We start from the raw sequence: 15,267 nt of genomic DNA on the forward strand, positions 1-15,267 counted from the left end.
AGGACTGTCTGCATTGTCTTCCTCTGTGGCCTGGTAAGGCTGCTCCCCCCCCCCCCTCAGGAGGACATGATCAAAAAAGAACCAGCCACTGAGTTCATGTCAGAGACAGCTCCTGTTCCCATTACTAGCGAACCCACTTGGAGACTGAGCTGCCATGGGCTACATAATAATAAGTATTCTAGGACATAAAAGGTGGGCAGATCAAGACCCAGCCCCAAGGTACCATCCCATAGACCCCTTCACAGTGGCTTTTTAATCCCTACTGGCCCCATAAGCACTGCACTTGGCTCTTACATTATTTCTGAGCATATGGCCTTCCTATTATTTGCCTGGATATTTCTTCTAGCTTCCCGAAATGCTAGGACAAGTACATTTTCAAAATGTATAATAAGAAGCAGTTACTAAGTAGAAAAGCACTAGGAAAATTCAGTTTGTTTTACACTGAAAACTTGGACATTCTGTTTCAAACCTTGATTTTAATTACAGAGCATTAGCACTTGCTATTGTAGAAAATAAGGCATTGACAGTAGAGAGTGCTTGATTATTAAGAAGTGTCCCTGCTCAGACATCATACATGTGATTGCTGGGGCCATTTATGCATATGTTTATTTATTTGGTATATATTTGTTCACACAAACATGTTTTCTATAAATTGCTCATTTCATTCAATCACATTTCATAGAAATCATTCAAAGCCATTCCATAAAGGTCTTTTCTATCCCCTCTCTTAACAGTTGGTATTTTTGAAACATATATGTCTTAATTTATTTATAGAGTCCCCAAGTTATAAAAAATTTATTTTTCATTAGTCTATGTGAAACTGTGGTGATCACCATAGCACATATACATTTGCAACTTTTATTTCTAGATGTAAAATTGTTAAGTTGAAATATGGGTTCAGTAGACAACACTAAACTTATTTTCTAGAACATTCTGGGATCTGCCCTTCATTGTGGAGTCAGGGCATTGTCTTTCTAACATTCTTGTCAACTTTGGATGACACGTATTTTAAGATTTTTGACTATTGAATTTCTGTTCATATTTTTTTCATCTATTTCCCCGTGAGCATTTCTTTTAGCTATTATCAGTATTTCAATATTATCAGTATTTACATTTTTCTATTGCTATTGTCACAAGTGTTCTCTCTCCCATACTTAGCTTTTCCCCTAGGCTTATATTTTAATAGCAAAATATGCCAAGTTTTTCTCTATGGCCTCTCTTTAGTATGACAGTGTTCTTTTGTAATTTTCTCAAATCTATAATGAAAGTGGAATTTCTATGCATTGTGTAAGTTAGTTATCAACGTTTTGTTTTTTTAAACAAAGAAATTCACTGTTGTCTGGGCTGGTCTTGAATTCAAATCCTTCTGCCTTGGCCTCCCATTTGCTAAGATTACAGGCATGTATACCCTGCCTCGCTTCAAAGTTCATTTTTTCATTTTTTCTGAATATATTGAAAGTTTTTGTTTTTTTTTTTTAAAGTATTGCTTCCTCTGCTGACCTTGTGTTTATGTCATGTTGCTAACGTTTCTGTACTGGTTTTATCTAAGATAGCCATTAAGGACAAAGATAAATTTTGGTTTTTAGTCAAGTCCAGAACACTGTTTGCTCTCATTTCTGATTCTTCTGTTGGTTTATGTTTTGTTATTCTCCCATTCTTTCCATTATGTTGATTTTAGGTGGTTACTTTTTGTTTCCCAGTGAGAATGTCTGGAGAAGGTGTGGAGGTGCCGTCCATTCAATCTTGCTCTCCCCACTGTACATAAAAGGGAGTAATAAGGCTGATGGGTAAGGGAGGAGCTGAAAGACACAGGGAAACTTCTGCTTGGAAGCGGCTATCACCCACAGTTCACACTTCATGTAGGGTGCTGCCAGCTCGGCTCATAGGCAAGTATGGCCCCGCAGTGGCTTCTGGGGCCAGCTTCTTCAGGGCAACCCCCACCTCCTCTCAGCAATCAACTCTGGAGCTATGGGTGCTTTGTCAGTGGCTCCGGACTTTTCCTCTTCATGAAAGACAGGAAACAGCTGTGCTGTGGTTGGGAGGCAGCTTCCTGCCAGGAGCCTTTCAGTGCATCTTATGCATTTCCAGAACCTTCCATGTGTGTCCATGGGAGAGTAGGGGATGCAGGGTACTAGGGCTACACCAGTGCTGGAATGCTGTGTTCTCAGGTGACTTAGGCTATTGTTGTTGTTTGGTTTTTGTTTTGTTTTGTTTGAGACAGGAACTTATCCTGTAGCCCTGGCTGTCCTGGAACTTGGTATGTAGACTAGGCTAGCTTTGAATTCACAGAGATCTGCCTGCCTCTGTTTCTCAAATGCTGGGATTAAAGGCATGTGTTACTATCTCTGATAAGAATCCCAGCCTTTTATAGTATTACAGGGTCCGCTTAAATCCAACATAACTCAAATACGAGGTCTATACAGATGACAACATTTTATTGTAATCAAGCCGATACTGGGTGATCAGGGCTGCAGAGCAGGCTCAGAAGCTGAACTGCAATCTTGAAGGGATATATATTAAATATGCACAGCATATTTACAGGGTGAAACCATAAAGCGAGGGGAAGCAGGGTGGCCTGTAACATTGTCCAGTCATATTTTGACGTAAGGGGTTGAGCATGAGAGTTTCCACCAGTCAGGATAGGAGTTAGTTCCCGGGCCTGAGAACATGAACTTATTTTGACGCTGCCAGCAAGATGGAGAAGTTGTCCTTGAGATGGCTGTCAGCTATTGGGAGGCCCCCAGCTCTTCTAGGGCCTGGGACCTTAAACTTAGTTTCTCCCTATGATTAAATGGAGTCTGAAAACAAAACGGCAATAGAAGCCTGGAAGGCACCCAGCTGGCTGGCTGGCTTGATGTGGAACCTTACCTTATACTGGATTTCTCATGAGACCTCATAGGTATGCAGGACCACCCTCTCCTAGCCACTGCAGCTGCCCTACACAGAGCTGCTTGCCTCCAAACTCCACTAAGAGCAAACACTATGCTGTTAGGAGAACATCATGAGTTCATCACCTAAACCATCGACCTTCTTAGTGCTTCCTGGGGCCAGTGGCAGTGGAAGCACGTGGCCTCTACAATCCTCACACAGACACCAGAAAACAAACCAAGCCACAAGTGAGCCTCACAATGAGAAAACTGAATAAATGAACCACCCTGAATGCAAGCTCTCCAAGACAGCGCCACAGTCCCCAGCACACTCAGAAAACACAGATAGACCTCATCTCCTGTACCCATGTCAGGATTCAGTGAACAGTACTTGCAAAGGGCTGTAAGGCTCCTGACCCTGGAAACAATGAGATTTATTTAGTTTCTGTCCTTCATCACCACATCTTCTACCATACGCAGTCAAAAATCTGGGCTCCAGGTGACACCTTGAAACCAGTGGTCAGTTTGCTGATGTGGTTAAGAAGAGAGCCCACAATAAAATTAAAAAGCAGAAGTTACTTGATCATTTGAGTCACATACATCCAAGGAAGTTACACAAATGACCAATAGGCACACGAAAGGACACCCAATGCTGTTGGGGAGGTGGGAACCAATACTGCAGTGAGATAGCCCTCCGTGCTCACTAAGCTGGCTGGGGTGGCAGATGACAGCCTGTGTGTGTGTGTGTGTGTGTGTGTGTGTGTGTGTGTGTGGAGTGTGGAGGGGCTGGGAAGGGAACCGGTGATACATTTACTATGAAAACACTTTGCTGATTCCTCTACAAATTAGACAGCACATCCATACCTAAGTAGAGAAGAGAATTGGAACTACAAATACAGGTGATTATACACACCCCTGTGTCTGGATCAGCATCATTGACCATAGCCAGGTGTCCATGAACTGATGAGTGGATAGACAAAAAGAGGTATATCTCGCCAATGGAATATTATTCTGCCATTAAAAAGCATTAAAAGCATGTATTGCTACATTGTGGATGAAGCTTAAAGAACTAAATGCAGAATGCCACATGAAATGCCCAGACAGGCAAATCCTAGTGACAAAAAGACTAGTGGTTATTGGAAACTTGAAAGGGAGAGTCAGGGAAAAAAATGTTAAGGAATATGGTTTGGGAAGAGTTGGTGATTAAAATGTTCTCAAGTTAAACTGTAATTATAAGTTATAAATGCATTAATATCTCCAAACCACCCAAGTATTTACTTTAAAAGGTATTTTTTATAATATAAAATTACTGTGTTTCAGTCAAATCATTTATATATATATATATATATATATATATATATATATATATATATATCTGAGCCAGCATGCTGGCAAACACTGGGAGGTAGAGGGCAGTAGGATTTGGAATTCCAGATTAAACTCAACAACATAGGAAGTTCAAGGCCAGCCTGGGTTATGTGAGACCCTTTCTCAAAGAAAACAAAACTTCAGACACAGCAACAAAAGATCATCTAGTGCATTCTAAAAAATTGTCAAGTGAGGTGCTCCATCTTGCACACCTCATCTTGTACACCTCATCTTGCACATCTAGAGAACTGGCATGTTTTTCTGTTCGTGGCTAAGGAACATGACTGTTGCAGCATTTTTTTTGTCCCACAGGAGCTGAAATTGATGCCCAGCAAGGGCACAGCCTCGTCAGGATGCCCAACCTGAAGTAGATGGGGTGAGGATTCAGAACCCAACCACTGAAAAAAGACCAGAGCCCAGAAGCAGTGATGGGGCCTTCCTGTGCTCTCCTTGGGGTGGGGGTGGGCTGGCTGTGTGCAGGTCTTAGGGACGGTGGCCTAGCATCTGTGGCCAAGCTGGCTTCATATGTGCCTCCTGGGACAGCTGTGGGAGCTGTGACACAGCACTCGGGGCTTTGTGGTCACGACCTGCACCAGATGACACAGCACAGTTATTTACTGTGTTTCTTGGACTGATAACCAAAAACAAAATATGCAGAGTAACACCGGAAGTTACAGGACTTTGAAATAGACTTTTTATTTTTCTCTTGCTGTTAATACTTTTCTGAGTTACCATGAGTTGGGATGGTTGTATGTAATTCCCATGAACAAAACAACAACAACAACAAAAACCCTTTGTGACTGTCATTTTACCAAATATGTAAATAAATCAAATTGAAATCCATGACCTAAGAGTTAAGGACCCTTTGTCCTTAACTCTTGATTGTCTTACAGAGCAATCAAGGCATGTCTGAGAGTCTGAAATCTGACTATTTTCCCTGTCTTGAGGTAAGATCACATTTAAACTAGTATATAACAATGAGCTCCTAGCCTATCTGCCTCAACTGTAACTTAAAAAAAAAAAAAAAAAAAAACAAAAAACAAAAAACAAACTCATTGCACACTTTCATCTACTCATCCAGTGACGTCCTGTGAAGGGTCTGGGACCTCAGAAGTCATGGGGGTGCATGCTCTATGTAAGCTCCCTTTCAGAGGAGACATGTCTAATTACTCTTCATTATGACTCTGTGTGTGTGTGTGTGTGTGTGTGTAGCCAAATTTCATATCTTTATGCACAAACCCTTGAATGTACACGTGAAGGTCAGTAGTATAATGCTGTCGCCCCAGACTCTAAAGAAACCCCTCAGTATATCCTAGAGGGTGTAAGAATAATCTAAGAGCCAGAGGATAGGGAAATATGCAGCAAGAAGACAATTTGCTGGCCATGACATAACTGTACTCGTGAACTCACCATAGCTATGGTTATCTACACAAGACCTGCAAGACACTGGGCTAGTATGCATTGTAATGGAACTTTTGGTTTCTTTAAAACTCAATTATGTTGTGTAAATGTGTCTTTGGTTTTAATCCCAAGTGTGGTGTTTTAGTTTGGGCTTTAGTCTATCCACAGCTGACAATTGTCTCCTGTAGGATGTGGTCTTTGCCAGCTGGTGATGGCCTGCCTCGTGCAGCACTGAGAGGGGTGTGGACTAGAACTCTGAGGGACGTAAATATGAGAGCCCAGAAAGAGAGGGTGTGGCAGTTTGAAGAGACCAGAGCTGAATGATTTGTCGGCTTGAAGACGGAGAGAAATATTTCAACACAGCTGCTTTGAGGAGACTGCTTGCTGCTTTTGCTGTTGGTTGGAGATTGATACAGCCCTAAAAGAACCCATTGACCCTAAACAGCCAGGATAACTGAAAGGTTCTGCACCCCCTCTCCCTACTAACCTTCTCTGCCCTACCTAGGTTGGGAGATTGGAAGGAAGGGGCTTTAAGGAGCCCCAAATAAAACAGAATTTAGAAAAGAGTGCTATGCTTCATTTAACTACTGATAGAGAAGGAGCCTATGAGGCTCCAGCCTTCCCTGAAGGGCTACTGGAATGGGTGCTGAGGAAGGGGAGTGTCATTTTCTTCAGTAGTGTAGCTCCAGGCAACAACTTCCCATGTATACAAGTAGCCCTAATTCAACAAAGTGGCCTACACACACACACACAAGATATGAAAGGGGCTGGAGAGATAGCTCAGTGGTTAGGTCCATTTTTCCAGAGGACCCAGGTTTTCTTTCCAGAACCCACACAGTTCTCCAGTTCCAGGACACCACACACCCTCTTCTAGCTTCCTCGAGCACCGTAGGCATGTGGTTCATAGAGAGACGTGCAACCAAACCCTCATAAACATCAAATGAAAATGAAATAAATCCTTACAAGAAGATGCAAGTAGGAAGAAGGGCTTCAGTGGCAGAGGAAGTGGGATGAGAGAGGATAACAGGGGGCAATAAAACACCTCAAGTGTATTCTATATTGTCAAAGAATTTTTTAAATTTTTTAAAATGTTTCAAGATTATATCCACTTACCAAGTGCATCGTTTGCTGAGTCAGCAGTCCTGGGCAGCATTAGACCTGGGCTGCTATTTTGTGAGATTCTTCAGGCTATGAAATTTAACTTGAGATAACCTTTGATTTCCCATGGATCTTCACAGGATCATCTTCAGGAAGTGGCCTGAAGATCATCACCTAATCTTCATGCAAAACCTGATTTTCATATCGCTGCTTAAACCCGACACAGAGTAGTGGGAGGGGACCGAAGCTGCATCTCTACTGACGTCTGCTCTGTTCTGTGTTTTTGTCTGCATGTCAACTTGCACCTCTGGCACATGTATGTACCATTCTCTGTACAGTCTAGAACAGAACTCCTCTGTCGCACATGCGGCCCACAGTCCTGGTCACTGTCATTAAAATAACGACTATATCTATGACCCTGCCGCCTTTATCTATACTGATTCCCTCCCTGCTCAGAGGTCTGGTTTTTCAGCAGAGGGGACTCTCCTGCCCACTGTGCCCTCTGTACTGTCACACTGCAGTCAGCAGGGAAGAGGCCTCACTCTTGCGCAGACAGCATCCACAGCACGCCAGGAAGAGAGCGCACGTGAAGCCTCGCTCAGGACCTCCCTCAGACATCCAGCCTGTCTCTGTTCTCGCCTCCTTCTTCATGTCTCTACTGCTCTTCCTCCTCTCTTTCCCGTGTGATAAACACGCCCTCCTGCTACCCTCTGTGCTTCTGTTCAGGTCCCTACCCTGCACCTCATACTTACCGAAGTCGGAGTGTGACGCGAAGCTGGTCAGCAGTACAGCCACTGTGCTTCCGAGTCAGAGCCCTTCCCAGGTTCTACACCATGCTGGAGGTGCTAAGCTGTGCTAACAAAATGCAAATATCTGAGATGCCAATAGTTGGGGTTGGGAGAAGAGTCCACTGTGGTGGTATAAATATGTTTTTGTTTGGTCCCAGGTGTGGGATGTGGGGCTGATTCAGATGGTCCACAGCAGCAGACTATTTTCCTCATGCGGGCTCTGACAGGAGCTCTTTGCCAGCTGCAGATAGTTTAAATCTGAGCACTCTGGAAAGAGAATAAATGCCAGAGTCTAGAGAGTGTGGAGCTAAGAGAAAGAACAAGGCTGCCCCTGTTTCTCTCTTTCTGCTCCTGGTTGCTGTTGCGAGACAAGAAGTTGGAGATCTCCTGAAACCAGGACTGGACTGGCTCCAAGGAACCTGAAGACCCTAACTAGCAGGAAGCAGCTAAGAGAACTGTGCCCCCTCTCCCACTAACCCTTTCTCTCTCCTACCTGGTGTTGGAATGTTGGAAGGGTTTGGGGTGGAGTAGGGAAAAAAAAGATAAGAAATGTAAATAAAAGAGTTTATTAAAAAGCACACCACAGTCCATTGCTAATAAATTAGCTTTTCTTGCAACTCACTCAGTGTATGTGAGAATTGCCAAGCTTTGTTTAACTCCCGACTACAGTATATATGTCTGTGTATACACATATACATACATACACATGCACACACATACAGGTGTTTATGGTATCTATTGGGTGTGTTTGTATATGTGGTTTGTGTGTTCCGTGAGGTGTGTATGTGTCCTGTGTAGTATACAAGTGTGGTCTATGTGTTGTGTGGTTCACGTACTGTGTGGAGTATGGAAGTGTGTGGTGTATGTGTCAGTGTGACGAGTGAGTGTCTGGTGTGACATGTATGTTTAGTGGGTATGTGGAATGATGTATGTGGTGTGGGGTTATGTTGTGTGTCAGTACATGTTGTGTCTGTAGTGTGGTATATGGAATATGAAAACAGTGAGGTATGTGTCATTGTCTGTGGACTGCATTTGTGGTCAAGTGCCGTGTGGGGGTGTGGAAGTGCATGTTGTATAGGACAGGTAAGGACAGTGTATTTGGAGTAGGGAAGGTTCGGTGTGTGGTATATGTGGCGTGAGAATATTAAAGGTGATTCATATGTTGTATGTGGAGTATGATGTGTGGCTTGTCACATGTGAAGTGAGTGTGGAGAGTGTATGGCATGCATGGATTTGGTGATAGGGTTACTGTCTTCGTTAAAGCTCCCCCTGCTGTGGTGAAATTCCATATCCAACAGCAACTTAAAATTCACTGTTCATCATCAAAGGAAGTCAGAACAGAAACTCAGTCTGGGCAGGAGCCGACGCAGAGGCCATGGAGGGTGCTGCTTCCTGGCTTGTTCCTCGTGGCTTGCTCAGCCTGCTTCCTTACAGAATCCAGAACCACCAGCCCAGGGGTGGCCCCACCCACAAAGGGTTGGGCCCTCCCACATCAGTCACTAATTAAGAAAGTGTCCTACAGGCTTGCCTAGAGCCCAGTCTCATGGAGGCGTTTTCTTCATTGAGGTTTCCTCACCTAAGATGACTCTAGCTTGTGTCAGGTTGACATAAAGTAATTCAACTCAACACAATTGATCCCTTGTCAACTCAACACACAAACACATCACAATTAAGCCACAACCTTTCCTTTCTTACTCATTCCCAAGATTTTGCATTAAAAACATAAAAAGTTCCACAATCTTTAGAAATTCAGACATATTAAAAGTTCAATACCTTTAAAATATCCAGTCTCTTTAAAAATCCAAAATCTCTTTTAAAAGTTCAAAATCTCTCAACTGTGGACTTCTATAAAAATTAAATTTAAGTTAAATATGTTCTTATTTCAAGATATAAGAACCAGGGCATGGTCACAATCAGATCAAAGCAAAACCAAACTCCAACAGTGTAATGATGCAATGCCCAGTATCTGGGATTCACTAATGGTCTTCTGAGCTCCTCCAAAGAGCTTGCCCTCTGCAGCACACACAGCTTGTCTTCCAGGCTCAGGTTGGCTCTACTCCGCTGCTGTTGATGTTCTTGGTGGTCATCCCATGATGCTGGCATCTCCAAAATTCTGGAGTCTACTGCAACTGGGCTGCATTTTCACCAACAGCCTCTCCTGGGGTCACTTCAGGAACACCGACTCTGCTACACATTGTCAAGCCTCAGCTGCTCCCCACGACCTCTTCACGCTGTCAAAGCCAGCACCACTTGGGTGACTCCTACACCACCAAGTTCAGCTGCCAGTGCAAGGTACAAGGCTGGCCATGTCTGAAACACAGCTTCTGTGTGATGACTCTCAGGAAACACTTCCATGATTTCACCTCAGTGATGCTGATTTCTTCTCAATCACTGCTAATTTCTCAGCTCCAGCTGACCAGCATCTAGTGCCCCAGCAAAGCAAAGGTTTCACTTCAGTCGTTTTAGTATCTTGTTAATCACAGCTGATTCTTCAGTCCGGGCTAACCAGAACCACAGACTCCAAATTCAAAATAACAAATGGCCCCAATAGAGCCTTTCAATTCCCCTCTGTAACCTCACAAGCCAGGCCTCTAGTCTGCATTGTACATTCTTATCTTCCAAGCTCCTACAGAAGAGCTCACTGAGGTCTGCTCAATGTTGATGTCTGCTCAGCACTCAATGGCTTTTCTGGTACAAAGTTCCAAAGTCCTTTCCCAGTCATCCCCAAAACAGGTGGTCAGGTCTCTCCCAGAAATGTCTTGTTATCCTGGTACCTACTTGTCTTAGTGAGGGTGACTATTGCTGTAATGAAACAATGAGACACCATGACCAAAAGCAAGTTGGGGAGGGAAGGGTTTATGTGGCTTACACTCTCCTATCATTGTTCATCAGCAAAGGAAGCCAGGACAGGAATTTAAATAGGCGGGACTCTGGAGGCAGGGTGCTGAGACATCAGGCGGCAGTGAGCGTGTAAGAACAGACCTTGACCTCACTCTCGCTCCAGGCCAGCTCCCCCAGTCCCACAGCTCCTCAGCCCCACATAAGAACTGATACCATGGAGGGGTGCTTCTTATGGGGTTGCTCCTTGGCTTGCTCTGCCTGATTTCTTATAGAACCCAAGACCACCTCCCTGATGTGGCCCCACCCCCAGTGGGCAGGACCCTCCACCACCAATCGCTGACTAAGAAAATGCCCTTCAGAGGTTTCCTCCTTTCCAGTGACTCTAGCTTGTGTCAAGCTGACATAGAACTATCCAACACAGTTTGTGGTGTGTATAATGACTTTGTAGGCTACCTGTGGGGACGTCCCTTTGGGATGTGGGTGCACGATCGGTGTGTGAAGTAGAGTATCTGGGGTGTGTATGACCACTGTTTATGGCATGGCATCTAGGAGAAATGGCAATGCTGAGTAGTGTATCTGGGAGGGGTGTCCATATGGCATATAGATTTGCATGATCAGAGTGTGTGGTGTGGTCTCTGCGGAATGTCTGCACAGTAAGTATGATCAATGAGTAATACTATATCTGTGCAGGTGTTTTGTCTCTGTGGTGTGGTATGTGTGACCAGAGTGTGTGCCGAGTGTCGTGTGTGCTCATAGTATGGTTGTTGTGTGTGTGACGAGTATCTCTGCTGTTATCTGTGTTTGTTACTCGTGTGTGTGTGTGTGTGTGTGTGTGTGTGTGTGTGTGGTGTGAGATTAGTATGTACAGCGTGGGATCTCTGTGCATCTCTCTGTGATGTGTGAGCAGGGGTATTGCTGTATCTGTGCGGGTGTATTTACATGTGTGTTATCAGCGGCCACTGCCGTATCTGTGGAGGGAGGCTATCTGTGAGCTGTGCAATCAGTAGGTCATACTACATCTGGGGAAGGGCATCTCTGTGATGTGTGTGGCATGATGTTCGTCCCGTATCTCTATGTGAAGATTTCGTGGTATGTGTGATCAGACTATGTGGTTTGGTGTCTATGGGAGGCATATATTTATGCATATATATGTATGTGTATGGTGTATGTGATCAGTGAGTTGGGTACAGTGCTTATGAGGGGTAGTATGTTTGATCAGTGGGTAGTGCCATATCTGGGGAGGATCTCTGCTGTTTATGCTATCTGTGAGAGAGTCTGTATGGTTAGGAGTCTCCATATATATATATATATATATATATATGTTATACACGGTGATGCACTGCTGTCCTTTTAGAAAAGCGCCTTTAGCACTGGTTTCCATCCAGCTATAATGTATCTTGGCATAAGCCATCAGCTGCTCTAAACATCAGGCATTTCCTAGAGCCAATCATTTGTTTTGTGGGTTGACACATTACTGCAGGAAACTTCTTGGTGTGGTCTTCTTGGCCTTCATGCTGTTGCCGCAGCCAGGTCTAGTTTCTTTTTGTTCCAGAATGCACTGTGTTTTTATATAACCTTTGACTGACACAAATAACCTGTGAGTTTTTCATTTCTGTTGTCCTCTCTTACTACAGCCATATCCATACACACATTATTTCAGGTCTCTATCTTGTGGCCCATGACCCAACCCCCCAAAAAGCTTCCATATTTTATACTCTGCAGGGCTGCAGGTTTTGTGGTTCCTCTGTCACCACTCTTGGAGAGGAGCAGCATGACTAAAAACTTCATGAGAATGGATGGATAAGGCATCTCATATCACAAAGTGCTTTCCTGAATTTGACATAAAAATCAAGACTATCAACAACTAGCTGATGACAAAGCACACACCTGCTTACCCAGGCTGTGGTGTCACTAAGTTAATTTGATTTGATTTGTTCAGAGAACCAGCTTCAACAAACAAACAAACAAACACTTTTCTGAACTGGCTTTTGCACGAATACAGCATCAGGGATAACCAGACTATCTCTGCAAAGTGCTCTGAGAACATGTTTACATCCCACTCATTGTGGCCTACAGAGAGCTTAAAAGAAGCCCTTTGCTTCAAGGAAGGTGCTGTGTATGATTCATGCTATGTCCAGACAGTGTGGTTTGCTCAGGCACTGCCATGGTTCTCCTGGCATGCAGTTCCAGCATGGCAGGGGCTTGGAGAGCCTGAGAAGCTCTCCAGGGTTCCCTCATCCCAGCAGAATTTCACCCATATAGACAGCTATGGACATCCTAACAGGGCACTGTCCCTGAGAAGCACGGAGAAGAAAAGCTGCCTGCTAACCTCACACGTTCAGGCTGACATCCTGAGTGTTGTTTGCTGAAATGTTCTCCCTGTCCTGTATGTGTCATCGGGTTAAGCCCAGGAAGCTTAACCCTGGCCTCACATCAAAGGAGGGACAGAATATTCTGAAACCTGTTGGTAGAGGTTTTGCTGTCGTCAAGAACGCTTGTGTGCTGTCAGCAGGGAGCTAGAAGAACATGAAGTCGCGGTGAGGTCAGGCCCCTCATGCAAAGACTTGCAAACAAGGGCTGGTGCCCCCACAGGAAGGCAAGAGCTCCTAACCACATGTAAGTGGAAAGAAACTGAAATGTCATTCTTGTATGGGTGCTGGTGACTATTTGAAGAATCTTAACATTTTGAAGTGGGGCAGAAGCAGGTGGATCTCTTCTGGTTCAAAGCCAGCCTGGTCTACATAGTGAGTTCCAGGATAACCAAGGAAATGGAGAGATTTTGTAAATGAGCCATTCAGAGGTTTACTTGTATCCAATCCAGTCAAATGTTACAACAATGGTCTCAGTGACACCGTGGGAAGGACACTATCTTGACCAGGAAGGGAAAGATGAACTAAGGAACCAATGTGCTTCAAAGACATGTCTCCACTTGACCGGTGTCTCCAACAAAGCTTTAACAAATGAAGACAAGTGCAAGGGCACAGAATAAGACATTGTAAATATATGTACTTCAAGCATACAGGAAATGTCAACACAATTCAGTTACTGAGGAATTACATACTCCAATAGAAATTCACTATTTAATCTTCCCTTTTCAAAAATGGATTGGGAGCGGAAGAGATGGCTCCGCAGTTAAGAGCACTGACTCTTAGAGAATAGGACTACAATCTCAGCACACAGAGGGTGGTTCTCAACCAGCTTTAACTGCAGTTCCAAGGGATTTGATGCCCTCTTCTGGACTCCGAAGGCAATGCATGTACATGTTGGCACAGACACGTGTGAAAGCAAAACACCCATATACATAAAAATAAAATAATACAAAAATGAGTCTGGCAGGTAAAAAATATTAGATTACATTTGTAATCTTATTGATTACTTATGTCAAATAAGTGGCAGCTTGGACGTAGGGTTTTGAGAGATGCCTCAGCAGTTAAGAGCACTTGTTGCTTTTGCAGAGGACCTGAGTTAAATTCCTGGTACCCACACAGTGGCTCACAGCCATCTGTAGCTCCAGCTCCAGAGGATCCATAACAATTCCGGCCTCTGAAGGTGACTGCACTCATCTGCACAGAACACACACTTACACACTTAAGATAAGAAAAAGTATTCTTTTAAAGTAGTTTATCACAGCAATAAGCAAAAAGAATAAGACAAGGCCTTTCTCCATTTCCAGCTGTAAGTCTGAGATTCTTTAGGAATCTCAACAGAAATTCTATTTGCAGTATAAAAGGACGTGTTCTGACCTTGTAAAAACTGCAATCCCATCTACAGTACTTCTGGGATCATTCTATAATCTTATTTGTCAGAAAGAGGGGGAAAAGCTGGGAAAGTTTCTCAGCAGCCCCTTGAGATGTACATTGAGAGCCACTATAAAGATATTCTATAATGCTAGAAGACACTTAAGACTCTTCTCTGAGAACCCCACGTCTGTTTCCAAGTGGCCAGTATTCCTTCTCTGCATGCCTTTTCATTTTGAGTAAATTTGAACTCTGCCTCAAAGCAGCTCATCCTGATATTCTTTTGTGTGTTGAAAACAAGGATCTAGTTTTATCTGAGCTGAGGTCTGATTAAACAAGTTCAGGCTGCTGTAGGCAACAACACGAAACTGTGGCTTCACCCCTGCCATCATCAATAACCTCTTCAGCTTTAGCCTGACAAAAGTTTTTCTTGTTAGTCCGATTGTGTCACTCAGTCCATGAATAGACAAGCATGAGCAGCACACAGACGCTGAATGGGTTGTCAATGAAGGAGACAGGCAGGAGACATAGGAGACACACACTATCATAATCTCGGGAGTAAACCTGACCACTTGACCAGAAAGGCAATATTAAACCTTGGAATAATTGCCTGTGTTTCCTTGTTATAAGATTTCTGGGTTGGAGATAAGATTAAAAACAAACAAACAAACAAACAAACAAAAAAGTTAATCCACTGCCTTCTCAGATAACTGGCTCTCTGAATAACATACAATTTAAAGATTCGATCCCTGTTTCTGCTCTTTAGCATCTGCGGTGATATGGCAAATTTTCTTTATAAAATGATTCTATTCATGCCGGGCGTGGTGGCACACACCTTAAATACCTGCCCTCAAGGAGGCAGAGACAGAGGCACGTGGATTGCTTTGAGTTCAAGGCCAGCCTTTTCTACAAATCAAATCCAGGTCGGCCAAAGCTACACAGAGAAACCCTGTCTCGAAAAACACACAAACAAAACAAACCAAAGTTTTAAAAAATGATTCATAAAATGAATAGAAGCAACTGTAAATATGGCAAACTATACCTTGCCACATACCCACCTCAAGTCAATGAGCATAGTTGGATCACTACCCAAGAATGGAGAAGACAAAAAAGAAACTGTGGAGGGGAGGGGGCTATATTCTTAAAATATTGTCAGTCATATATGTG

The 15,267-nt window shown here is 43.6% G+C and overlaps 1 protein-coding gene across 5 annotated transcripts in view; it reads left to right on the plus strand.

Moving 5' to 3' along the window:
• Positions 1 to 8,100, plus strand: part of Cfap97d2 (CFAP97 domain containing 2) — a 29,694-nt gene extending 21,594 nt beyond the window's left edge. For 4 of the 5 annotated variants that reach the window (XM_060381415.1, XM_060381417.1, XM_060381419.1 and 1 more), the window contains one exon: positions 4,548 to 8,100. In XM_060381415.1, coding sequence (XP_060237398.1) covers positions 4,548 to 4,554 — 7 coding nt within the window. In that variant the 3' untranslated portion in view covers positions 4,555 to 8,100. The remainder of the gene's footprint in view (positions 1 to 4,547) is intronic. The other variant, XR_009591303.1, reaches the window with a different exon arrangement.
• Positions 8,101 to 15,267: the final 7,167 nt, after the last annotated feature.

The sequence above is a fragment of the Meriones unguiculatus genome, chromosome 4, assembly GCF_030254825.1.
Source record: "Meriones unguiculatus strain TT.TT164.6M chromosome 4, Bangor_MerUng_6.1, whole genome shotgun sequence".
Lineage (NCBI taxonomy): Eukaryota > Metazoa > Chordata > Mammalia > Rodentia > Muridae > Meriones > Meriones unguiculatus.